The sequence below is a fragment of the Pogoniulus pusillus genome, chromosome 10 (assembly GCF_015220805.1).
Source record: "Pogoniulus pusillus isolate bPogPus1 chromosome 10, bPogPus1.pri, whole genome shotgun sequence".
NCBI lineage: Eukaryota > Metazoa > Chordata > Aves > Piciformes > Lybiidae > Pogoniulus > Pogoniulus pusillus.
The window spans coordinates 39021237-39047937 of NC_087273.1; the positions used below are offsets into that span (position 1 = coordinate 39021237).

Below are 26701 nucleotides of genomic sequence, written 5' to 3' on the forward strand. Positions count from 1 at the left end.
GATTGGGTGACTTCTCTGCCTTTGCATGCCTTTGAAGGGGAGAGATGTGAGGAGCTGGAGTGAAGTTTTCAAAGGAGCTTGTCATTTTCTGTGCAGTGAAGAAGGCAGCTGCACAGTTAATGTTAGAATTAATATGGCCTCATGCCTGTCACCTAGGATATAGCTATATTCATTCCACTTTCAGAATGGTTAAGCAATTTTGCTTCCTAACCTGTGTGTGGAATAAAAAGATCCCTGCTGAAGTCTTGCTTTCTTTTTCCTCTCTTCCTCAGCTACAGCAAAATAGCCTCATTGCTTCTGATTGAGCCAGGGGAGGCTGAGACTGGATATCAGGAAGAAGGCTGTGGATGCTCTCTCCCTGGAGGTGTTCGAGGCTAGGTTGGATGAAGCATTGAGCTAGGTTGGCTGAGGCAGCCTTTAGTGTGGAAAAGGGTTGGAGGACAAAAGAAGTCACCAGGAAATCACAGAATCATAGAATCCAGCAGGTTGGCAGAGAGCTCCAAGCTCAGCCAGCCCAGCCTAGCACCCAGCCCTGCCCAACCAACCAGACCATGGCACTCAGTGCCCCAGCCAGGCTTGGCTTCAGCAAAGGGCCTAATACTGAGCATTTAATCACACAGGGGAAGCAGTAAAGAGCCTGTGTTATTTTAGGGTTGTATTTTATGACTGCTGTTGTTATTCCATAAAGCTAAAATGTCACTGAGGCAAATTAAGGGATGAAAGCTCACATTTTGCTTCAGATCTTCTTGGTTTGGTTACAAATGCTCCAACCCAGCTGCCCTTTGAGACTTGGAATCAAATTAGGAGCAGTAATTGCTGTAATCCTCATGCCTTAAACAATCTTTGCCATTCCCTTTGCTTTTTTTTTTCACACAGTTTGTTGGATCTGTTACTGCTGTCATTCCTGCTGTGTTCTGTCATAATCCAATTGAGAGGAAGAAAAGGCTGCTGCTGGGTTTAGGGCAATGACAAAAACCTTCTGGAGGGTGAATGTACACCTTGAGTGCTGTGTCCAGCTCTGGGCTCCTGAATTGCAGAGAGATGTTGAGGTGCTGGAAGGTGTTGAGAGAAGGGCAGCAAGGCTGGGGAGGAGCCTGGAGCAGAGCCCTGTGAGGAGAGGTTGAGGGAGCTGGGGGAGTGCAGCCTGCAGCAGAGGAGGCTCAGGGGTGACCAGGTTGGCAGAGAGCTCCAAGCTCAGCCAGCCCAACCTAGCACCCAGCCCTGGCCAATGAACCAGACCATGGCACTCAGTGCCCCAGCCAGGCTTGGCAAGAACACCTCCAGCCACAGCCACTCCACCACCTCCCTGGGCAGCCCATTCCAGTGCCAATCACTCTCTCTGCCAGGAACTTCCTCCTCACATCCAGCCTAGACCTGCCCTGGCACAGCTTCAGGCTGTGTCCCCTTGTTCAGCTGCTGGCTGCTTGGCAGCAGAGCCCAACCCCACCTGGCTACAGCCTCCCTTCAGGTAGCTGCAGACAGCAATGAGCTCTGCCCTGAGCCTCCTCTGCTGCAGGCTAAGCAGTTTCTTGCCAGTGTGCAGTGACTTGGAAGATGATTGCACAACTCTTGAGCTGTTGACTTTGGCTTTGAAAAGATTGTTGGATATTACTGGGTTTGAGAGACAATGTCCTGTCTGGGTTACAGAAAAGGAAAGGTAGGTTTAGATTGGACATTAGGGAGAAGTTCTTCCTGGAGAGAGTGGTCAGGGACTGGAGTGAGCTGCCCAGGGAGGTGGTGGAGTCCCCCAGCCTGGCTGTGTTTAAGGGTGGTTTGGATCTGGTGCTTAGGGAGATGGTTCAAGGTGAATCTTGTAGAGAAGGGTTCTAGGTTGGACTTGGTGCTCCTGAGGGGCTTTGCATGTTTCTGTAAAGGACCTCTCATGACTCTCAGTTGGCATTTTTACCTGCCTCAGTGTGACAGAAAGGGTAGAGTCATAGAATCAGAGAGCTGGCAGGACTGGAAGGGACACCAAGGATCAAACACTTTCAAGCCCTCTGCCATGGGGGTGATTTGGATGTGGTGCTTAGGGAGATGGTTCAAGGTGAATCTTGTAGAGTAGGGTTCTGGGTTGGAGCTGGTGCTCCTGAGGGGCTTTGCCAGCCTGCATTTTGCTGTGACTTGTTTCAAAAGCAAAGATTTTCCTTCTGCTGAGTTTTGTGAGCCAAGATCACTGATTTCTTTATGAAGCCTTAGAGCTGTTTCAAGAGACTTTAATTTTTAGGAGGGTGGCATGAGCCTTAATTCATCATTAATCCTTGGCTGGTTAAACCTTCAGCTGAGTGTGCCTCCTGCTTGGAGTCTGCAGAGCAATTCGTAGAGCAAGTGAGCGTAAATGACCTTCATGCATGATACAGTGAGGAGAGCAGGAGTCTTGGCTGTCTGCATTCATCCATCCTGCTTTAAAACCCATAGCAGCCCTGCACAGTCATTGGAGGCCCAAAGAAAAAGCACACTGCTATTAGATTTTCATTTTTGATCTGTGCAAGCTGAAACAGAGGTTTCCAGGGATTCAACTGAGGCTGCCAGCAGCTTATTTCTTTAGTTCAGGCAAGAATTCCTGCCTCTTTGGCTCACAAGTCTCTAGGCCATGTTGGACTTGGCCTGTGGAGTGATAGGATGCAGCAGCAGAACAAGGGGACACAGCCTGAAGCTGTGCCAGGGCAGGTCTAGGCTGGATGTGAGGAGGAAGTTGCTGGCAGAGAGAGTGATTGGCACTGGAATGGGCTGCCCAGGGAGGTGGTGGAGTGGCTGTGGCTGGAGGTGTTCTTGCCAAGCCTGGCTGGGGCACTTAGTGCCATGGTCTGGTTGGTTGGGCAGGGCTGGGTGCTAGGCTGGGCTGGGTGAGCTTGGAGCTCTCTGCCAGCCTGCCTGATTCTGTGATTCTATTCTGTTAGCCTCACCTAGTAAAAATTCAGTGCTTTTTTAATTGTATTCCTCTTTCTTTTTCTCTCTTTTGGTTGTTCTTCCTCCTACCCTGACCCAGCTGGAAAGAGTGCAGCTTGAGAACAGCTCTGACTGGGGAAGGAGAGAGAAACATGGAGCAGAAAAGCAGAGTTTGGAAGAGGAGAACAGAAGGCTGAAGTTGCAGGTAAAAGACCCTCAGGGAATTCTGGTGATGAGAAATAAAAACAATATTGATGAAATTGGGGTTGTGATCATCCAAATGCAGCAGGCTCATATTGAGCTGCTGGCTCATATTCAGCTGCCTGGGCACACTGCTGGCTCACTCTCAGCTGCCTGGGCACACTCATGGCTCATATTCAGCTGCCTGGGCACACTGCTGGCTCACTCCCAGCTGCCTGGGCACACTGCTGGCTCACTCCCAGCTGCCTGGACATGCTGCTGGCTCACTCTCAGCTGCCTGGGCACACTGCTGGCTCACTCCCAGCTGCCTGGGCACACTGCTGGCTCACTCCCAGCTGCCTGGACATGCTGCTGGCTCACTCCCAGCTGCCTGGGCACACTGCTGGCTCACTCCCAGCTGCCTGGACATGCTGCTGGCTCACTCCCAGCTGCCTGGGCACACTGCTGGCTCACTCCCAGCTGCCTGGACATGCTGCTGGCTCACTCTCAGCTGCCTGGGCACACTGCTGGCTCACTCCCAGCTGCCTGGACATGCTGCTGGCTCACTCTCAGCTGCCTGGGCACACTGCTGGCTCACTCCCAGCTGCCTGGGCACACTGCTGGCTCACTCTCAGCTGCCTAGGCACACTACTGGCTCACATTCAGCTCCTGTCTGTCACCACCCCAGACCCCTTTCTGCCAGCAGCTCTCCAGCCACACCACCCCAAGCCTGCAGCACTGCTTGGGGCTGCAGAGTCCCGATGATGTTTTGAAGGCAGAAGTGAGCATTCCTTCCCTTTGGCACCACACCTGAGTCCTTCCTCTGGTTCCCAGCTGGTTCCAAACGTTTCCATGTGCAGCCTGTGAAAGGTTAACTCCTGTAGTGCGAGATGAGCAGAATTGATGAAACAATTGAGGTCAGACTTTGTTTCTCTGTGGTTCTATCGACTGCACCTCTGGGGATGGAGGATGCTGTTTAAATGAATAGCTCTGTTCTCTGACAAATAGCACAGCAACAACTATTAGGTGAATCTAACTGCTCCAGCCAGAAAGGGATAAAATGAGGTGAAGAAAAACCCCTTGGTGCTGGCACAGATCAATACCCAAAACTTGCTGTTTATGGAGAGAGATTTTCTATTTCATCTCTGCATATGACCTTGAACAAACTGCTACCCAACAGCTGCTCCTTTCCATTAGCTCTAATTATTAGTGCTTATTCAATACTTGATGTGTCCAGTGTGTTTCAGAGTGCACTTGTGCTGAATTTAAGTGCCTAAACTTAAGGGGTGCTGAGAGAGAGGAGCTGCAGAGGAGGCAGCAGTGTGCCCAGGTGGGCAGCAGAGCCAATGGCATCCTGGGCTGGCTCAGGAGCAGTGTGGGCAGCAGGACAAGGGAGGTTCTTGTGCCCCTGTGCTCAGCACTGCTCAGGCCACCCCTTGAGTGCTGTGTCCAGTTCTGGGCTCCTGAATTGCAGAGAGCTGTTGAGGTGCTGGAAGGTGTTGGGAGAAGGGCAGCAAGGCTGGGGAGGGGCCTGGAGCAGAGCCCTGTGAGGAGAGGCTGAGGGGGCTGGGGGTGTGCAGCCTGCAGCAGAGGAGGCTCAGGGCAGAGCTCAGTGCTGCCTGCAACTGCCTGCAGGGAGGCTGTAGCCAGGTTGGGCTCTACTGCCAGGCAGCCACCAGCAAGACAAGTGGACACAGCCTCAAGCTGTGCCAGGGCAGGTCTAGGCTGGATGTTAGGAAGAAATCTTCACCAAAAGAGTGGCTGGGATTGGAATGGGCTGCCCAGGGAGGTGGTGGAGTCCCAATCCCTGGAGGTGTTCCAGAGGAGGCTGTATGAGGCACTTAGTGCCATGGATTGGTTAATTAGAAGGTGTTGGGCTGCACTCAATTATCTGAAAGGTCTTTTCCCAACGTGCTTAGTTCTGTGCTTCTATCTGATCCCTGGGTTTGTATCCAGATCTCTCCACTGAGTTTTCAATATGTTGGTTGGTGGTTGGGTTTTGTTTTTTCACTGTTCAAGAGAGCAAACCTCAAGGGAAGACATAATTATGGTGTAATTGTTAAGCACTTTGATACTTCACCTAGCATCGTTCCTTCAGGGGAGAACTATCTTTGCTAGGAGGCAGATCTCTGGAGCTGGTTATTGTGCTGGTGAAAGCAGTGCTAGCTGCACCACTGGCTCCCTTGGCAGGCTTCTGAAAGGCAGTGTTTTGTCAGAATCACCACTTGGGATCCAGTTGGCTTTATATGATATCACTTCTAATCACTTCTCTGCTGAAGTGGTTGTTTCAGCTCTGCAGAAAACTAAGGGAGAGAGATGAAAACAAATTGGGAAGAAGGAGAAGAAAAGTAAGAGAGATGTGTTCAGTTCCTCCTGCAGATTCTGCTGGTGGGTAATAATGATAAGGGGGGAGAAATGCTGCACTGCAAACTCTCATGGATCAACACTCAGCACTGGCTGGAGAGCAGCCCTGAGGAGAGGGACTTGGGGGTGCTGCTGGAGGAGAAGCTCAGCAGGAGCCAGCAGTGTGCACTTGCAGCCCAGAAAGCCAAGCAGAGCCTGGGCTGCAGCAGCAGCAGTGTGGCCAGCAGGGACAGGGAGGGGATTCTGCCCCTCTGCTCTGCTCTGCTGAGACCCCACCTGGAGTCCTGCATCCAGCTCTGGAGCCCCTGGGACAAGAGGGCTGTGGAGATGCTGGAGAGTGTCCAGAGCAGGGCCAGGAGGATGCTCAGAGGCTGCAGCAGCTCTGCTGTGAGCACAGCCTGAAAGAGTTGGGGCTGTGCAGGCTGGAGCAGAGGAGGCTCCCAGGTGACCTTCTTGTGGCCTTCCAGGAGCTGAAGGGGGCTACAAAAAAGCTGGGGAGGGACTTTTGAGGCTGTGAGGGAGTGGCAGGAGTGGGGGCAATGGAGCAAAGCTGGAGGTGGGGAGAGTGAGGCTGGAGGTGAGGAGGAAGTTGTTGAGCAGGAGAGTGGTGAGAGGCTGGCAGGGGTTGCCCAGGGAGGTGGTTGAGGCCCCATGGCTGGAGGTGTTTGAGGCCAGGCTGGCTGAGGCTGTGTGCAGCCTGCTCTAGGGTAGGGTGTCCCTGGGCATGGCAGGGGGTTGGAACTGGCTGCTCCTTGTGGTCCCTTCCCACCCTGACTGATTCTGTGATTCTGTGTTTGAGTTTGGCCGTAGGAAAAAACCTATAAAGGAAGAAGCTGAGCAAATAGAAACAGAAATAAAGGAACTGAGGGATTAAAAGCAGTAAAGGTTTAAAATTCCAAGTACTAAAAGGTCTAAACCTCAAGGTTGGTTTGGGTTTTTGTGTTGGAAACTGGAAACAATTTGGTGAGGAAAGTTCAGAATCATCCAAGTCCCTTTGGGTGTCCACTGATGTGACCTTCCCTCAGCCCTGAATCTGCTTATTTATTCCTCTCTTCTTTTCCCTTCTCTTTTAGTTTTCCTCCCCCCTCCCTGGATTTAATAACCAAAGATTCCAGTATGTGAGCTCTTGTTTTTCCTCCAAGGCAGCCAAGTTCCTCTAGGAACCATTGTGGAAGGCCTTTGTTAAATGCCTTTTGAAGGCTCTGCCTTGACCTCTGACCCAGCAGAGTCAATTTATTGACTCATTCAGAAGACTGAAACAGGCTCTTAAGTCCAAGCTTTGTTGCTCACACATCTGTGTGATCCTTCTTCAGTATGTCAGAGTTGTCTGTCTGTCATTTTATCTGTCACTAAAGATGTCCACTCTCCTGCTACAGGCATCATCTGATTTGATTTATTATTATGGGTTATTCCTTCTTCAGCTTTTAAAATGCTTCTCATGCTGTTTCCTAAGGCTTTAGAGTGCTTTAGTGGCTGGCTGCTGGTTGGAAGAGGTCTTCAACTACCCACTTTGGCTGGTCTTCAACTACCCACTTTATCTGTTCTTTAACCACCCATTCTGTCTGGTCTTTACTCATTTTATCTGTTCTTTAGCTACCCATTTTGTCTGTCCTTTAACCACCCATTTTTCTGTTTTCAACCAAGTCCAACACTTGACCCAACAGAAACAGAGTACTAGAATCAGTTTGGTTCAAGGTCATCAACTCCAACACTTAAGAGAAACAGAGGTCTAGAACCAGTTTGATTTAAGATCATCAACTCCAACACTTAACACAAGAGAAACAGCATCCTAGAATCAGTTTGGTTTAAGATCATCAACTCCAACACTTAACACAAGAGAAACAGCATCCTAGAATCAGTTTGGTTTAAGATCATCAACTCCAACACTTAACCCAAGAGAAAGAGCATCCCAGAATCAGTTTGGTCTAAGACAATCAAGTCCAACACTTAACCCAAGAGAAACAGCATCCTAGAATCAGTTTGGTTCTAGGAGGGCTGGGAGTCAGGATGCAGAGGACAGGCTCTGCTCACTGCTCCCTGGGATAGGACAAGCAGCAATGGATGGAGGCTGCAGCACAGCAGGTTCCAGCTCAGCACAAGGGGGAACTTCTTGCCTGGAAGGGTCCCAGAGCCTGGCACAGGCTGCCCAGAGAGGTTGTGGAGTCTCCTTCTGTGGAGCCTTTCCAGGCCTGTCTGGATGTGTTCCTGTGTGCCCTGAGCTGGATTGTGTGGTGCTGCTGTGGCAAGGGGGTTGGACTGGATGATCTCTTTGGGTCTCTTCCAACCTCTGCCATCCTGTGAGCCTGAGAACTGAGCAGAACACACATCAGATAGCACTGTGTTGCTAGCAGATTGCTCACAAGCATAATTAGTCCATCAACTGCATGTTATTAGCAGTTCTGTGTTCCTGTGTGACCTGAGCTAGACTGTGTGGTCCTGCTGTGGCAGGGGGGGTGGACTTGGTGATCTCTTTGGTTCCCTTCCAACCTCTGCCATCCTGTGAGCCTGTGACTGGATAGGGCTGGGTGCTAGGTTGGACTGGATGATCTTGGAGGTCTCTTCCAACCTGGTTGATTCTATGATTCTATGATCTTTTCCAACCTGAATGTTTCTATGATTCTGTTTCCTTTCCTCTTACCCTATCCCTTGCTACTTGGGGGAATCACAGAATGTCAGGGGCTGGAAGTGACCTTAAAAGCTCATCCAGTCCAACCTCCCCTGCAGAGCAGGATCACCTCTACCAGATCACACAGGAACTCCTCCAGGTGAGTTTTGAATATCTCCAGAGAGGGAGAAGAGATCAATCTCCTCCTTGCTCCAACCTCCTTTCAGGTAGCTGTAGAGGGATGCAGTTTTTCCCCCAAGACTGCCTCCAACTGAAGGTTGAATGAATTCCTTTCTGCTTCTAAAATGGATTTTATTTATCTTCAAAAGGAATTTGTCAACAAGTGAACTTGCAAGTCTCCTACTTCAAAGGAGTTAAGCAGAACTCACTTCAAATACTCAGCAACTGTGAGGAGCAGCTTGCCAGCTGAGACAAGCTTGCAGCTATTCCACACAGGGCCAAACTTTCTGCCTAGCTGAGGAGATTAGTCACTGAAACTGGCAGGTTTGACAGGCTGCATGCAAAGGAGGGAAACTTCAACTGAGCAGCAGCACACTTTGATGCAGACATCCCCCTTTGCCAACTGCCAACTTAACCATGAGACAGGGGGGGGAAATAGAGGGGGACAATTCCTGAGCTTCTATCAACAGCAATAATGGGTGGAAGATGTTCCAGGAATGGAAAAAAAAGCAGTAAGGAAGGAAAAATTCCAGAGCTAAGGAAGAGCTGAATTTCTGTTTTCATTGCAGATGTTGGGGGAGAGTCTGGAAATGCATTGGAGTGTCAGGCTAGGGCAGCAAGAGAAAGGGAAAGCAGATATTCTGGGGTGACATCAACTGCATTTCATGAAGGGAACTGTATAGAATCTCTGTCAAGAACTTCCTCCTCACCTCCAGCCTGACCCTGCCCTGGCACAGCTTGAGGCTGTGTCCCTTTCTTCTGTCCCTGAGTGCCTGGCAGAAGAGCCCAACCCCACCTGGCTACAGCCTCCCTGCAGGCAGCTGCAGGCAGCAATGAGCTCTGCCCTGAGCCTCCCCATTCTATGATCTGGAAGACCTCTTGAGATCATAGAGAATCACAGAATGATAGACTCAGTCAGGGTTGGAAGGGACCAGAAGGATCAGCCAGTTCCAACCCCCCCTGCCATGGCCAGGGACACCCTACCCTAGAGCAGGCTGCACACAGCCTCAGCCAGCCTGGGATGGATGATTTCTGCTTTATTGCAGTCTTCTCATTTTGACACATGAAGCAGAATTTTGCCTTTCTAGAAAAAGTGTTTTGCATGCCAACTGCTTGTCCCTCACAGGAGGAGTGGAGATGAGATTTAATAGAATCACAGAATCAAGCAGGTTGGCAGAGAGCTCCAAGCTCAGCCAGCCCAACCTAGCACCCAGCCCTGCCCAACCAACCAGACCATGGCACTAAGTGCCCCAGCCAGGCTTTGTCTGAACACCTCCAGCCACAGTGACTCCACCACCTCCCTGGGCAGCCCATTCCAATGCCAGTCCCTCTCTCTGTGAAGAACCTCAGCTGCTAAGAAGAAAAGAGGACCCATTAAGTATCATGAAGGCTGTTAATACATAAAGAAGCAGCAAGTGAAGTACCAGAGCTGAACTCTACCCAGCAGGATTTCCTGTGACCTTTTCAGGTGGATGGTGTGCAGGCAAACAATAAAAAGATCTTCAAGAACAATACCAGAGGGGACCAATAATGGGCAGCTATTTTCTCCTGCTGCCCTTAACCCTGCCAACAGGATGAGAAGGTCTGAAGAGCTGAGTGCCTGGAATGAAAAGCTGACACTGTAGCTAAGGCTGAGCTAGGACAAACAAAGAGTCATTGGATTGATGCTCCTTATGTTTTAATAGGGAGTGCAGGCAAATCTTTTGTCTGAACTGAAAGATAATCACAGCACACAGATGCTGATGACCCTCACACAAAGCCTCACCAAACTGATCCTCATAAACCAATCTTTCTTCTTTCTCTGGAGGCTGTTTGCAGCTCATTTGTGTGCAAGCACTTCCCATCCCACACTGCTACCCTGCACAATGAGAGACAATTCCTGGATAATCACTGCATAAAAAAAGGCAAATCTGCTTCCAAACCAAATGAAAAGGAATCCCAAGCACAGCTCCAGGCTGGGTGGGGAATGGCTGAGAGCAGCCCTGAGGAACAGGCCCTGGGGGTCTGGGCTGATGCAAAGCTCCACAGGAGCCTGCAGTGTGAGTGCAGCCCAGACACAACCCTGTGCTGGGTGCAGCAAGAGCAGTGTGGGCACAGGGCAAGGGAGGGGATTCTGCCCCTTGGCTCTGCTCTCCTCACACCCCACCTGCAGTCCTGGGGGCAGTTCTGGAGCCCCCAGCACAAGCAGCACATGGAAGTGTTGGAGCCAGTGCAGAGGAGGCCACCAAGATGCTGAGAGGGCTGCAGCAGCTCTGCTCTGAGCACAGGCTGAGAGAGTTGGGGCTGTGCAGCCTGGAGAGGAGAAGGCTTGGAGGAGACCTTGGAGTGGCCTTGCAGGATCTGAAGGGGGCTCCAGGAAGGCTGGGGAGGGACTAGTGACAAGGTCTGGTGATGACAGAAGGAGAAGGAATGGGTTTGAAGTGGCAGAGAGGAGATTGAAACTGGATGTCAGGAAGAAGTTCTTTGCAGTGAGGGTGGTGAGAGACTGGAAGGGGTTGCCCAGGGAGTTTGTGGGTGCTTTCCTCCAGGCTTTGCTTCACAGAATCATAGAATCAAGCAGGCCTATCCAATCAACCAGCCCATGGCACTAAGTGCCCCAGTTTCAGTGTGCTGCTTCAGATGCATGCAGCTGCTGTGTGGCTATGATCATGGAATGGTTCAGGTTGGAAGGGACCTCAAAGCTCAGCCAGTTCCAACCCCCTGCCATAGGCAGAGACACCTCCCACTAGAACAGGTTGCTCAAGGTCTCATCTCACCTGCCCTTGAACACCTCCAGGGAGGTTGTAGATGACAAAATCCTGGCCTTGAACACCTCCAGGGAGGTTGTAGATGACAAAATCCTGCCCATGAACACCTCCAGGGAGGTTGTAGATGACAAAATCCTGCCCTTGAACACTTCCAGGGAGGTTGTAGATGACAAAATCCTGCCCTTGAACACCTCCAGGGAGGTTGTACATGACAAAATCCTGCCCTTGAACACCTCTAGGGAGGTTGTAGATGACAAAATCCTGCCCTTGAACACCTCCAGGGAGGTTGTTTTGTGGGACTGGAGATAACTCTGCCTAAGTGGCTTGCATGGGAGTTACACCCACAGCATTTATTCTGTCGCAGACACCATGGTTGAGGGGTGAGACATGAGCTCCTTGTTCCACAAACCTCTCAGTGCTTGTATGAAGAGAGAAATGTTTGATTCCAATTCAGTGCTCAGCAGTGCTTTGTTCTCCACCTCTCGCCCTGGGATGAAGATTATCTGAGGAGTCAGCTGCAGAAAACCACTTTTAATCATGCCAGAAGTTCTTTTTAACCTCAGTCAATTAGGGTTTGGGTTTGTTGGGTTTGTTTTTGTACTGATGTGAGTAGAATGAAGAAATAGATTGAGTGTACCAAGGTTGTGTTGACAACAGGCAGCAGAATATCAACAGCTCCTTTTGCTTTGTGGGTTCCCATGGTAACAATCAAGTGCAAGATGTTGCTGACAAGACTGCAGGCTGCAGCAGCAATCATTAACTTCAGCAGGGCTCTGCTTTGTGCTTGATGGATCTGAACAGCCAGAGTGGGCATTTTCCCCCTTCTATTTGCTTGTCCTTTTCAATGGGATAAGAGGAGATGAAGAGGAGAAAAAGAGAGGGGATGCAACACAGCAACAGTGGGCAAGGGAAGGGCAACTGATATCATCTGCCTGGACCTGAGTAAGGCTTTGGCCTCTGTCCCACATGGCATCCTGGTCACCCAGCTGGAAACACACAGACTGATGGGTGGAGCTCTGCTGGGTGAGGAATGGGCTGGATGGTGGCACCCAGAGAGTGGTCATTAAGGGCACAATGGCCACCTGCAGAGCAGTGCCAAGTGGCTCCCTCAGGGGTCAGAGCTGGCACCAGTGCTGTGGAACATCTTTGGCAGTGCCATGGGCAGAGCAATCAGTGCAGCCTCAGCAAGGTGGCACCAAGCTGTGTGGCACAGGAGACTTGGCAGCAGGCAGGGATCCATCCAGAGGGAGCTGGGCAGGCTGCAGAGGTGTGCCCAGGCCACCCTCATGGCATTGAACCAGGCCAAGTGGAAGGTCCTGCAGCTGAGTGGATGGGTTTAAACTGTCAGAGGGGAGACTGAAAGTGGACGTTATTTCTTTGCAGTGAGAGAGGTAAGACACTGGCACAGGTTGCCCAGGGAGGTTGTGGATGACATCTTTGATCACAGTCTGTGCTTCACAACCTCCCTGGAGGTGTTCAAGGCCAGGTTGGATGAGGTCTTGAGCAACCTGTTCTAGTGGGAGGTGTCCTTGCCTGTGGCAGGGGGTTGGAACTGGCTGAGATTTGAGGTCCCTTCCAACCTGAACCATTCTGTGATTATATGAGTCTATGACTCTATGATTCCATGGTTCTATGACTCAGTGATTCTATGGCTCTATGATTCTATGACTCTAATGGTTCTGTGACTCTGTGATTCTGACTCTGTGATTCCATGACTCTATGGTTCTGTGATTCCATGACTCTGTGGTTCTGTGATTCTATGACTCTATGGTTCTATGACTCTGTGGTTCTGTGATTCTATGACTCTGTGATTCTATGACTCTATGGTTCTATGACTCTGTGGTTCTATGACTCTATGGTTCTGTGACTCTGTGATTCTGACTCTGTGATTCCATGACTCTATGGTTCTGTGATTCCATGACTCTGTGGTTCTGTGATTCTATGACTCTATGGTTCTATGACTCTGTGGTTCTATGACTCTATGGTTCTGTGATTCTGACTCTGACTCTGTGATTCCATGACTCTATGGTTCTGTGATTCTATGACTCTGTGATTCTATGACTGTGATTCTATGACTCTACATTTCTATGACTCTATGATTCCATGACTGTATGGTTCTGTGACTCTATGAATCTATGACTCTGTGATTCTATGACTCTCTGCTGGAGTGAGGCTTGTTGTGTGTTCAGGCTCTGGCTGGTCAGTAGCAATGCTGTCTTTGGCCTGTGCATTTGCACATGGTCATGTTCACCAGGCAGAAGCTCAGTGCAATACAGTGGTGCAGTGCTTCTGATGTGACAAGAAATGAAAATGAGGTTTGCTCCTGGTGCTGGTGACTGATGAGGAAGGTAGGATGAGAGGGAAGCCAATCGCTAACCGCCGCTTGGGGCAGAAAGCTCACTGAGTTCCTCAGTCGCTGCTGACTGCTGATCAATTTGTTGAGTGATGATTAAGATGTTTTGCTTTGGCCTAAAATGACTTTAGCAGTTTGAGTCTGAGCTAAATAACCCTTTCTGATAAGGCCCCACCTTCTTTTTCTGAACACAAGCTCTCAAGTTCCCTGTTTCATAAGGGAAAACAGAGAATTGCTCTTTTAGGGCTTTAGAATCCCCTCTCTTTTCACCTGACTCCAAAGAGGAATCTCTCAAAATGCTTAAACAAGATTGGGTTCAGGGGGGTTGAAGAGGAGGATGAAATAAGTCACAGATTCACTGATGGCATTGGGTTGGAAGAGAATCTCAAAGGTCACTGTCCAGGCCCCCTGCAGGGACACCTTTGACTAGAGCAGGCTGCCCTGGACTACAGAAAGTCTGATCTTGAGTGTCTGCAGGGACAGAACCTCAACCACAGCCCTGGGCAATCTGTTCCACTGGGTTATGTGCAAGAAGGTCCTGAGTTCATAGAATCAACCAGATTGGAAGAGAAGACCAAGCTCATCCAGTCCAACCTAGCATCCATCCCTAGCCAATCAACCAGCCCATGGCACTAAGTGCCCAATTTCAGTGTGCTGCTTCAGATGCATGCAGCTGCTGTGTGGCTGTGATCATGGAATGGTTCAGGTTGGAAGGGACCTCAAAGCTCAGCCAGTTCCAACCCCCCTGCCATAGGCAGGGACACCTCCCACTAGAACAGGTTGCTCAAGGTCTCATCTCACCTGCCCTTGAACACCTCCAGGGAGGTTGTGGATCACAAAATCCTGCCCTTGAACACCTCCAGGGATGCTGTGGAGAACAGAAGCACAGAACAGGATCATCTTTGATCACATTCTGTGCTCTGCTCTCCGTAACCTCCCTGGGCAACCCCTTCCAGTGTCTCACCACCCTCACTGCAAAGAATGTCTTCCTAACATCCAGTCCAAATCTCTCTTCTGCCAGTTTAAACCCATTTCCCTCATCCTGTCACTACAAGACTGTTAATAGTCCCTCAGCCTTCCTGTAGTCCCCCTCAGATCCTGCAAGGCCACTCCAAGGTCTCCTCCAAGCCTTCTCCTCTCCAGCCTGCACAGCCCCAACTCTCTCAGCCTGTGCTCAGAGTAGAGCTGCTGCAGCCCTCTCAGCATCTTGGTGGCCTCCTCTGCATTGGCTCCAACACTTCCATGTGCTGCTTGTGCAAGATTTACCGAGCAGTCAGATAAGATCATACCAAAATTTAACTTGTTTGGGCCGGACAAAGGATAAATGCTGCACCATCAGTGTGTCAAAGTAACTGATACCACTGGAGACAAGAAACCTTTCACTCAGAGTAATGTATGAAGTCCCTGAGCCATCACTTTCCAAAGTGGACTTATGGTATGAAAGCTTTGTGGATGAGCTGAGCATGATTCAAGCACACAGTTGAGGTCAAAGTCCTGGCTTTAAAAGTCTGTGGCATTCAATCTGGTACTGGTTTCACATCTGGACCTGATGTAGTGTGAAGTGTCCCTGCCTGTGGCAGGGATGATCCTTGAGCCCTGACAGTTGTATGAATCACAGAATGAAGGAGATTGGAAGAGACTTCCAAGCTCATCCAGCCCAACCTAGCACCAGGAGATGCCTCTCACTCAGGTTACTTTCTGCCCGAGTGCTGCCAGCATTTCTTAACCTGAGGCTTCCCTCTGCTTTGGAAGGCACATTGTGTGAGCAGGCTTTGTCCTCTGTCTGTGTTCATCAACACTTGCCTTGAACTCAGCTCACCTGGCCAGAAACTTGGCATTCATTACAGCTCATTTCAACAAACCAAGAGGAAAGCTTCAAGGATTTTTTAGACCAAAGCATTTCTCTTATTGTTCTTACTGCAAAGCAAAGAAAATCTTCCTTTAACTAATGAAGACCTTTGGGGCCACAGAGGAAAGGGTCTGTGTGAAAAATCAGGTGCTTGGAGAACACTGGAAGTGAAAATGCTTCCACAGGGAAGCAGTTTGTAACTGGGCACTGTGTTGGAGCAGCCTCATAAAGCTGTTTAGGCTCTGCAAGTCACCCAATTCATCTGCATGTTCCTTGTCTTAGTGCTTGGCTTGGGCAATTAAACTGCAGTTAAGAGAGGTCTCCTTTGATTTGGTGTTTCTCTGGCTTGAAGCACAGTGCTGCTGGTGCCTTAGCCCTCAAGTCTCTCAGCTTTGACACTAAAAGGATGTGACTGAAACCTGGAGCTGCAGTGTGGGAAGGTCGTTGGGCAGCCTGTGGGGTCTGTGCTTGTGAACCATCTGCCCCTCTGCTTTGGGGAGAGCTCAGCCTGGACTGCTGTGGCCAGCTCTGGGGCACCCCCAACACAAGGGAGCCAGGGAGCTGCTGGAGGGCTTCCAGAGCAGGCCACAAACATGAGCAGAGGGTGGGAGAAGCTCTGCTGTGAAGGCAGCCTGAGAGAGCTGTGGCTGCTCAGCCTGGAGAGGAGAAGGCTCCAGGGAGACCTTCGAGCTACGTTTCAGCAGCTGAAGGAGAGCTGAGAGCAGGCTGAGGGACTCCTTCCTGGAGAGCCCCTTGAGACGGTGCAAGGCAGCTCTGAGCTGCAGGCAGAGCCTCCTTGCAGCAGGACACTGAACCCGCAGCGGAGAGCAGCTGCTGCAAAAGCTCCTGCCGGGGCACGGCACAGCCTGTGCGGGTGTGCGCCAGGGTCCTGGCAGCGCTGCCTGCCCCCGGGCAGCTGAATGCAGCTCCGGCCCCTGTGCTCCTCCAGCCAGCCCTGCAAAACACAAACCTCCTGTTAGAGCGAGCAGACAAACCCCTGCTGCCTGCCCCGGGCAGCCTCTGCCCTCCTGCCGCCGCTCTGCCCCTGCCCCCGGGCAGCCTCTGCCCTCCTGCCGCCGCTCTGCCCCTGCCCCCGGGCAGCCTCTGCTGCTTTCCTCCTCCTCCCCACTCTACCTTACCGCTTCTGCTCCGTTACCAGTTCCATTCCCAGCTGCTGCTCCTGCTCCGTTCCCAGCTCCAGTTCTGCTCCTGCTCCATGTCTGCATCCACCGCAGAACCTAGAACAAAACTTTCGAGGCTCCTGCTCCGTTCCCAGCTCCAGTTCTGCTCCTGCTCCATGTCTGCATCCACCGCAGAACCTAAAGCAAACCCTTCGAGGCTGCAAACTCCCAGACAAAGCTCAGCCTCAGTCACAACAAGCAGAAACTTCTCACCCGTGAGCTAAAGGTGGATGTCAGCAGCCTAGCCCTAAGGTGGCCCTAGCTAGCCGGGGGGCCAGCGAGGCCCCCCGGCCTTTGAAACCCTCCACCACACCCCGGTGCTCGCCCGTGCGCACTCACCTGGGATGCCGGCGGAGGATCCCTTGGCCCGCAATGGGCCCAGCTTGGGGCTGGGCTCCTCCTGCTCTGCTTATATGGGGCAGGGAGCAGGGAGGGCAAAGTGGCCACACCCGGGGGGGGAGGAGACTGCAATTGGCCTCAGGTGCTGCGGGGGTGGGGGCAGGAGGAGGGAAAGGCAAACAAACGCCACCAGGTCTGGGCAGGGAGAGCTTTGGCTAACAGCCAGGTGGGAAACAAAACCAATCGAACCCCAAAACCTCCTGGAGAGAGCATCCAACCAGCCTGGCACATGGGAGAAGCTTTCCAGCTAGGGTGGGACATGGGAGATCTCCTTAGAATCATGGAATCAGGCAGGTTAGAGGAGAGCTCCAAGCTCAGCCAGCCCAGCCTAGCACCCAGCCCTGCCCAACCAACCAGACCATGGCACTAAGTGCCCCAGCCAGGCTTGGCAAGAACACCTCCAGCCACGGCCACTCCACCACCTCCCTGGGCAGCCCATTCCAGTGCCAATCACTCTCTCTGCCAACAGCTTCCCCATCACATCCAACCTAGACCTGCCCTGGCACAGCTTGGGGCTGTGTCCCCTTGTTCCAGTCCTTCACTCTTCAGAGGATGTTTTCCAGGCAGGCAGCTGTAAAATCAGTCCCAGCTCTCCCCAGTGCCCTCTCCTCAGTGTCCCACTGAACCTCTGGGATAGCTTCTCCAGCCTGATCTTCCCTTTGGATCTGCAGACTGAGTGCCTGAGTGCTGTGTGGGCATAGGTTAGGGCAAGGCAAAGAGGGGGGAGGGGAAAGCAGCCCCCGTGTGAGTGCTTGCACAGTGGGCACTGCCCATGGGCACTGGTGTGAAATGCAGCTCCACATCTGGCAGATGTCACCGTGCCAGACACACCCCCGGCATTGTCCTCTGCACATCCCTGCTGTCACCATCACCTCTCCTTCTCCAGCCCACGTGCACCATGTTCCCCCTCTCCCCCCTAACCCCACAGCACCTGGGCTCTGTTGGAGTCTCCTCCCAGCCCAGCTGGGGCCACTTTGCCAGCCCTGCCCACTCCCCTTTTTAAGCTGCCCCAGGAGGGGCAGAAGCCTTTGGCTGATCCCCTTGGGGTGGTGTTTTGGCTGTCCCCTCTGTGGGGTGGTGTTTTTGGGTGTTCCCTCTGTGGGGTGGTGTTTTGGCTGTCCCCTCTGTGGGGTGGTGTTTTTGGGTGTCCCCTCTGTGGGGGGGTGTTTTGGGTGTCCCCTCTGTGGGGGGGTGTTTTGGCTGTCCCCTCTGTGGGGGGGTGTTTTGGCTGTCCCCTCTGTGGGGGGGTGTTTTGGCTGTCCCCTCTGTGGGGGGGTGTTTTGGCTGTCCCCTCTGTGGGGTGGTTTTGCCTTTCTCTAAGCCACTCTTGCCCTTTCCTCTGCTTGGGATTTCTCTCCCTCCTCCCTAGGCTGTGCTGAAGCTGTGCCTGCAGCTCTGCTGCTCCCCCATGACCCAGGTTTGCTTTTCTGCCTCCTGCCCTGCTCCTCTCTTGTTTTTCAGGCTCTTGCACCCCTGTGGCCTGGTGCTGGCTGTAACCTCCTGCTCTGGTGCAGAAGGTGCTGAAGCCACTGAGTTATCTTCTGTCTGAGCACTTGAACTGTCCAGCAGGACAAGGGAGGGTCCTGGAGCAGAGCCCTGCGAGGAGAGGCTGAGGGAGCTGGGGGGGTGCAGCCTGCAGCAGAGGAGGCTCAGGGCAGAGCTGATTGCTGCCTGCAGGGAGGTCCTGGAGCTGGGCACAGTGTCTCAGAGGCCTGTGTGTGCAGCAGAGAAGCTCTCCTGGCTGTGCTGCTGGCAGTGCAGCCATTTCCCCAGGCCCCCAGAGGCTTTCTTTGCTTTTCAGGCTCCTTTTGTCAGAGCCAAAATGATTTGCAGCTCTGCTTGGAGCTGCAGCAGCTGCTCTGTGGTGATTGGGTTTGGCCACCTAAGAGCAGGCTGCAGTGAGTGCAGGAGCTGAGGAGATGCTCCCTGGCTTGGAGCTGCTCCTCTCTGGAGTCCTGGCAGCTGCTCGGGGCCAGCATCTCCCTTCCTCCTGGTGCAGCCTGGCAGCAGCGCTGAGAGTGACTGCGGCGTCGCTGTGGCTGCTGTGCCCTTTGCTCTCTGGCTCCTGGTGTGGACCTCGTTATTGGGGGGGGGAAGAGAGGAGGGGGTGGGACTTGGGGGGGGGGAATGAGAGGAGGGAGTGGGACATGGGGGGGGGAAAGAGAGGAGGGAGTGGGACAGGGGGGGGGGAAAGAGAGGAGGGAGTGGGACATGGGGGGGGGAAAGAGAGGAGGGAGTGGGACATGGGGGGGGGAAAGAGAGGAGGGAGTGGGACATGGGGGGGGGAAAGAGAGGAGGGAGTGGGACATGGGGGGGGGAAAGAGAGGAGGGAGTGGGACATGGGGGGGGGAAAGAGAGGAGGGAGTGGGACATGGGGGGGGGAATGAGAGGAGGGAGTGGGACATGGGGGGGGGAAAGAGAGGAGGGAGTGGGACATGGGGGGGGGAATGAGAGGAGGGAGTGGGACATGGGGGGGGGGAATGAGAGGAGGGAGTGGGACATGGGGGGGGGAAAGAGAGGAGGGAGTGGGACATGGGGGGGGGAAAGAGAGGAGGGAGTGGGACATGGGGGGGGAAAGAGAGGAGGGGGTGGGACATGGGGGGGGGGAGGAGAGGAGGGGGTGGGACATGGGGGGGGAGGAGAGGAGGGGGTGGGACATGGGGGGGGAGGAGAGGAGGGGGTGGGACATGGGGGGGGGAGGAGAGGAGGGGGTGGGACATGGGGGGGGGAGGAGAGGAGGGGGTGGGACATGGGGGGGGGAGGAGAGGAGGGGGTGGGACATGGGGGGGGGAGGAGAGGAGGGGGTGGGACATGGGGGGGGGAAAGAGAGGAGGGGGTGGGACATGGGGGGGGGAAAGAGAGGAGGGGGTGGGACATGGGGGGGGGGAGGAGAGGAGGGGGTGGGACATGGGGGGGGGGGAGGAGAGGAGGGGGTGGGACATGGGGGGGGGGAGGAGAGGAGGGGGTGGGACATGGGGGGGGGGAGGAGAGGAGGGGGTGGGACATGGGGGGGGGAGGAGAGGAGGGGGTGGGACATGGGGGGGGGAGGAGAGGAGGGGGTGGGACATGGGGGGGGGAGGAGAGGAGGGGGTGGGACATGGGGGGGGAGGAGAGGAGGGGGTGGGACATGGGGGGGGAGGAGAGGAGGGGGTGGGACATGGGGGGGGGAGGAGAGGAGGGGGTGGGACGTGGGGGGGGGAAGAGAGGAGGGGGTGGGACATGGGGGGGGGAAGAGAGGAGGGGGTGGGACGTGGGGGGGGGGAAGAGAGGAGGGGGTGGGACGTGGGGGGGGGAAGAGAGGAGGGGGTGGGACGTGGGGGGGGGAAGAGAGGAGGGGGTGGGACGTGGGGTGGGGGGAAGAGAGGAGGGGGTGGGACGTGGGGTGGGGGGAAGAGAGGAGGGGGTGGGACGTGGGGTGGGGGAAGAGAGGAGGGGGTGGGACGTGGGGTGGGGGGAAGAGAGGAGGGGGTGGGACGTGGGGTGGGGGGAAGAGAGGAGGGGGGTGGGGGGAAGAGAGGAGGGGGTGGGACGTGGGGGGGGGAAGAGAGGAGGGGGTGGGACGTGGGGACACACCACAGGGGCGAGGGTTAGGGAGGGGAGCAGAGGTGCAGGGCAGGCGGTGAGTGCCAGCAGCCTGTTGCTTGGAGGGGCGGGGGGGGGGGTGCTCGGCTGTGTCGGGGCAGGGCTAAAGCGTGTTTCAAGAGCCCAGACGCTGGTTCCGTTCCCAACCTCACTGATGCTATGATGGATTCCTCCCTTGGTGATGCTCTGCTTCCACCTCTGTGTTACCCAACCTGAGCGTGCAGTAACCGCACAGCTCCTAAGGAGCTAACTGCACATTCCCTGCCTGGCACAGCTCATCCCCTGCTGTCTGTTCCCAAGTATTTCCAGCTGCCCACTTGTCCCTAACACCCTTTCCCCAGAGCAGTGGCAGTGCTTGAGTCCCCTGAGAGCAGCCCAGCTGGCCTGGAGCAGAGCATTGCCTCCGTGAAGCAGCCCTTTAATTCTCTCCTCCTTCTGCTGCATGCCCGAGACTGTGAAATTCCTGGAGAGGAGGCTAAGTAATTGAACAGCAATTTAAGTGTGGATTTATTAAATCAATTAGATTCACCAAAGCAATTTGAGGCACAGTGCAGCTACTCTGAGCACAGCAAGTGTATAAAAAATTAAACTGGGTGCTTGTGAGTGTGGCAAAGCTTCTAATGGGCATTTGTCTTGGTTATAATAGTAGCAGTGATTGATGCTGCATGTCATGCCAAGCTGATGCTGGAAGTGATTCTTATCCTAACAGCACCTCAGAGGTAGAGCATTTTCACTTCAGATGGCTGGGGAATCTCTAGGCTTGCTAAAAGATTTAATAAACTCATGCAAATTTATGCCAGGGGCTCAAATGCTTCTGTGTTTTTCATCTAAAGCAAGCAGAGACTGGGCTGAGACAGCTGCACTCTGCCTTGCCATGTGCATCACCTTACAGACCTCTGCCCAGTGTCCTGTGGAATTAGAGAATCACAGAAGCAGTCAGGGTTGGAAGGGACCACAAGGAGCAGCCAGTTCCAACCCCCCTGCCATGCCCAGGGACACCCTACCCTAGAGCAGGCTGCACACAGCCTCAGCCAGCCTGGCCTCAACCACCTCCCTGGGCAACCCATTCCAGCCTCTCACCACTCTCCTGTTCAACAACTTCCTCCTCACCTCCACTCTGACTCTCCCTATCTGCAGCTTTTCTCCATTCCCCCCACTCCTGCCACTCCCTGACAGCCTCAAAAGTCCCTCCCCAGCTTTTTTGGAGCCCCCTTCAGATCCTGGCAGGCCACAAAAAGGTCCCCTGGGAGCCTCCTCTGCTCCAGCCTGCACAGCCCCAACTCTTTCAGGCTGTGCTCACAGCAGAGCTGCTGCAGCCTCTCAGCATCCTCCTGGCCCTGCTCTGGACACTCTCCAGCATCTCCACAGCCCTCTTGTCCCAGGGGCTCCAGAGCTGGATGCAGGACTCCAGGTGGGGTCTCAGCAGAGCAGAGGGGGAGAATCCCCTCCCTGGCCCTGCTGGCCACACTGCTGCTGCTGCAGCCCAGGCTCTGCTTGGCTTTCTGGGCTGCAAGTGCACACTGCTGGCTCCTGCTGAGCTTCTCCTCCAGCAGCACCCCCAAGTCCCTCTCCTCAGGGCTGCTCTCCAGCCAGTGCTGAGTGTTGATCCATGAGAGTTTGCAGTGCAGCATTTCTCCCCCTTATTAAACACCAGCATAAGTTCTCTGCCTGCAGAAATGCAGCTCAGGCTTCCCATGTACATTCTGCTCCAAATAAAGAAGCTCATTTTACTCAGATGAGCAGAATGGACTGTTTTAGGAGAGACTTCATTTGATCCTAAAGTAGATGTCTCTTTGGAAAGTTCTGTTATCTAACAAGTCACCCATCCAGCATGGAGAGAGTGGCTGAGGTATGAGTGTGCAAGGTCTGGGAATGACTCCTTCACTGGAGGCTCAAAACAAATCCCATTCAGCTCAGTCATTACAGATGTCACTCTGACGTATTGCTGAGCATTTGGGAACCAGAGGAGCTGAAAATTACAGTAATAGATGGTGGGGATGGGAATTATGGACCATTTCTTTTAGATAATCACTGCTGGGTTTGGGTTTCCATGCTAAAAAGAGTAAAAATCAATGCATTAACACTATGGTAGTGGATGAGAATTGCTCAACTTTGCAGCTGATGGGGCAGATTTCTTCAGAGCTGACTTGCACTCCAGTTGGATTTCGTTTCATGTCTGGTCTCAAGTGGTTTTCTGTTTGCTTTTGAGCAGAGTGTGCAATGAGAGAGAAGACTGAGAAGTGACCTTACCAATGTTAGGAGGAAGTTCTTCCCAGAGAGAGTGATTGGCACTGGAATGGGCTGCCCAGGGAGGTGGTGGAGGCACCGTCCCTGGAGGTGCTCAGGAAAAGACTGGTTCAGCACTGAGTGCCATGGTCTGGTTGGCTGGATAGGGCTGGGGGCTAGGTTGGGCTGGGTGAGCTTAGAGATCTCTTCCAACCTGCTTGATTTACCCCAAGCAGCACTACAGGCTGGGGCCAGAGTGGGCCAGAGTGGCTGAGAGCAGCCAGGCAGAGAGGGCCCTGGGGGTACTGGTGTATAGTAGGCTGAAGATGAGGCAGCAGTGTGCCCAGGTGGGCAGCAGAGCCAATGGCATCCTGGGCTGGCTCAGGAGCAGTGTGGGCAGCAGGACAAGGGAGGTTCTTGTGCCCCTGTGCTCAGCACAGCTCAGGCCACCCCTGGAGTGCTGTGTCCAGTTCTGGGCTCCTCATGACAGATATTAAAGTGCTGGAAGGTGTCCACAGGAGGGCGACAAAGCTGAGGGGCCTGGAGCAGCTCTGGGTCTTGCTGCACACAGTGACAGCAGCTTGCTTCCAGCTCAAAGCTTGAGTTTAGTCTCACTTGGTTAAAACTTCTCTAGTAAGAAGCTATTGCTCCTCATGCCTTTGCAAACAGCCTCTCTCCATCCCTCCAGTATCTGAAGGGGGCTGCAAGATGCTCAAAGCTTGAATTTACTCTCACTTGGTTAAAAACTATAGAAAGGAATGAACTCAAAGCTTGAATTTACTCTCACTTGGTTAAAAACTAAGGAAAGGAATTAACTCAAAGCTTGAATTTACTCTCACTTGGTTAAAACTTCCCCAGTGAGAAGCCATCACCTCTCATGCCTTTGCAAACAGCCTCTCCCCATCCCTCCAGTATCTGAAGGGGGCTGCAAGATGCTCAAAGCTTGAATTTACTCTCACTTGGTTAAAAACTAAAGAAATGAACTCAAAGCTTGAACTTACTCTCACTTGGTTAAAAACTAAAGAAATGAACTCAAAGCTTGAATTTACTCTCACTTGGTTAAAAACTAAGGAAAGGAATGAACTCAAAGCTTGAATTTACTCTCACTTGGTTAAAACTTCACTTGGTTGAAAACTAAAGAGAGAAATGTGCTCAAAGCTTGAATTTACTCTCACTTGGTTAAACTCCACTTGGTTGAAAACTAGAGAAAGAAATGAACTCAGAGCTTGAATTTACTCTCATTTGGTTAAAAGTTCACTTGGTTAAAAACTACAGAGATAAATGTGCTCAAAGCTTGGATTTACTTTCACTGGGTTAAAACTTCTCTTGGTTGAAAGGTAGAGAAAGAAATGTGCTCGAAGTTTGAATTTGCTCTCAGTTGGTTGAAACTTCACTTGGTTGAAAATTGAAGAGAGAAATGTGCTTGAAGCTTGAATTTACTTTCACTTATGAAAACTTCACTTGGTTGAAACTTCTCTTGGTTAAAAACTCAGGAAAGAAATGTGCTCAAAGCTTGAATTTGCTCTCATTTGGTTAAAACTCCACTTGGTTAAGAAATAAAGAAGGAAATGTGCTCAAAGCTTGGATTTACTCTCACTTGGTTCAAAACTGGAGGAGGAAATGTGCTCCAAGCTTGGATTTGCTCTCACTTGGTTAAAACTCCACTTGGCTAAAAACTAATGAGATAAATGTACTCAAAGCTTGGATTTGCTCTCACTTGGTTCAAAGCTGAAGAAGGAAATGTGCTCAAAGCTTGGATTTACTCTCACTTGGTTAAAACTCCACTTGGTTCAAAACTGAAGAGATAAATGTGCTCAAAGCTTGAATTTGCTCTCACTTGGTGCAAAACTACAGAAGGAAATGTGCTCCAAGCTTGGATTTACTCTCAGTTGGTTAAAACTTCACTTGGTTAAATACTAAAGAAGGAAATGTGCTCAAAGCTTGAATTTGCTCTCACTTGGTTAAAACTTCACTTGGTTCAAAACCAAAGAGATAAATGTGCTCCAAGCTTGGATTTACTCTCACTTGGTTAAAACTCCACTTGGTTAAGAAATAAAGAAGGAAATGTGCTCCAAGCTTGGATTTACTTTCACTTGGTTCAAAACTACAGAAGGAAATGTGCTCCAAGCTTGGATTTACTCTCACTTGGTTAAAACTCCACTTGGTTAAGAAATAAAGAAGGAAATGTGCTCAAAGCTTGGACTTACTTTCACTTAGTTCAAAACTGAAGAAGGAAATGTACTCAAAGCATGGATTTACTCTCACATGGTTCAAAGCTGAAGAAGGAAATGTGCTCCAAGCTTGGATTTACTCTCACTTGGTTCAAAGCTGAAGAAGGAAATGTGCTCCAAGCTTGGATTTGCTCTCACTTGGTTAAGAAATGAAGAAGGAAATGTGCTCAAAGCTTGGACTTACTTTCACTTAGTTCAAAACTGAAGAAGGAAATGTGCTCCAAGCTTGGATTTACTCTCACTTGGTTCAGAAATGAAGAAGGAAATGTGCTCCAAGCTTGGATTTGCTCTCACTTGGTTAAGAAATGAAGAAGGAAATGTGCTCCAAGCTTGGATTTACTCTCACTTGGTTAAGAAATGAAGAAGGAAATGTGCTCCAAGCTTGGATTTGCTTTCCACTGGCTTAATGGGGCAGGTTTCTTCCCAGCTGTAGGTTACTTACATCAATACTCCTGGGTGCATCAATATCTAACTCACCTTTCCCAAGCATTTTTGACCACAGAGCAGGACAAAAACCCAAGCTACCCATTTTTAGCAGTGGCTGAGGGCAGGAGAATCATAACTAAGTTGTTTGTTTCCTTTGAGAACATGCTGTGTGGCTGTGCTGTTCCTATGACAGATCTCAGCAAGGTCAGGCAGGAGGTTGTGTATCTCTCCAGGCATTTTTATCTCATTTCAGAAAGGCTGCTGATAATAAATCATCCAGAAACACTTTAATTCTCCTTTGGACACTGTTCTGCCAACTAGACTGGTTTTTAATAGCCAACCATTTATAGGTTTTTAGGTGGGCACTAAAATATTTGTCTCCCTTGAGCTCAGGGTCAGAGTGCCTGGAACACATCTGTGAGCATTGGCTGGGATGCTGCTTCCTGGTAAAGCAGCTCTGAGCTGCAGCATGATTTACTGTTCGAGTTTGATGCCCACCCCTCTATCTTCACACAGTTTTGAGCCTTGCTTTTGCTGTCCTACCCACAGAGATAGTTGAACCCTGTAAAATTTTAGGAGGCATCCTATAAAAATGGTTCAACCTGCTGTGTGCCAGAAGCCTTCATGTGTAATAAATGTTGTGGACCTCTCAAATTCCTGAGGAGGTAACAAATGTGACTTGGAGACAAGCTTCATAAATAGAATCAGGGGATCAGAGCATGGTCTGGATTGAAAGGGACCTCCAGAATTCATCTAGCCCAAGGCCCTCTGCAGTCAGCAGAGACATCATAGAACCAGAGAATCATAGAATCCACCAGGTTGGAAGAGACCTCCAAAGGTCATCTAGTCCCAGCCCCTCTGCAGTCAGCAGAGACATCATAGAATCCACCAGGCTGGAAGAGACCTCCAAAGGTCATCTAGTCCCAGCCCCTCTGCAGTCAGCAGAGACATCACAGACTCATAGAATCAAGCAGTTTTTCCTTAGATTGGCAAAGCCCTTCAAGCTCCTCGAGTCCAATCATCAGTTTCACACTGACAAGTCCTTGGCTAACCCAAATCCCTCAGCACAACATCTCATCACTATGAATTGCTGTGGTTGGAAAGGACCACCAGGAGCATCAGGTCCAACCTTCATCCCAGCAGCCTTCATCACCAGGCCATAGCCTCAAGCACCACACCCACTCTCCTTTCAAACACCTCCAGGGATGGCAACTCCACCACCTCCCTGGGCAGCCTGTGCCAGTGCCTGACCACCTGCTCAGTAAAGAACTTCCTCCCAACAGCCAAACTAAACCTGCCCTGATGCAACTTGAGGCCATTTCCTCTTGTCCTGTCATTAGGAATCTGGGAGAAGAGACCAGCTCCAGCCTCACTACAGCCTCCTTTTAGGTAGCTGTAGAGGGCAATAAGGTCCCCTCTCAGTCTCCTCTTCTCCAGGCTGAACACCCCCAGCTCCCTCAGCTGCTCCTCACAGGCCATGTCTGCCAGAGCT

General features: G+C 52.0%; 1 protein-coding gene and 1 long non-coding RNA gene across 2 annotated transcripts in view; one reads left to right on the forward strand and one right to left on the reverse strand.

Annotated features, from left to right (window-relative positions):
• The window catches only part of CCDC102B (coiled-coil domain containing 102B), a 58866-nt gene that overhangs the window by 15331 nt on the left and 16834 nt on the right, over positions 1 to 26701 (forward strand). The window contains exon 5 of the mRNA XM_064150428.1: positions 2987 to 3091. Coding sequence (XP_064006498.1) covers positions 2987 to 3091 — 105 coding nt within the window. The remainder of the gene's footprint in view (positions 1 to 2986; positions 3092 to 26701) is intronic.
• Positions 15104 to 16825, reverse strand: LOC135178907 (uncharacterized). Its single transcript, XR_010303786.1, has 3 exons — positions 16685 to 16825; positions 16304 to 16483; positions 15104 to 16119 (listed from the first exon to the last, which is right to left on the reverse strand). It is a non-coding gene; the product is annotated as an uncharacterized LOC135178907 (long non-coding RNA).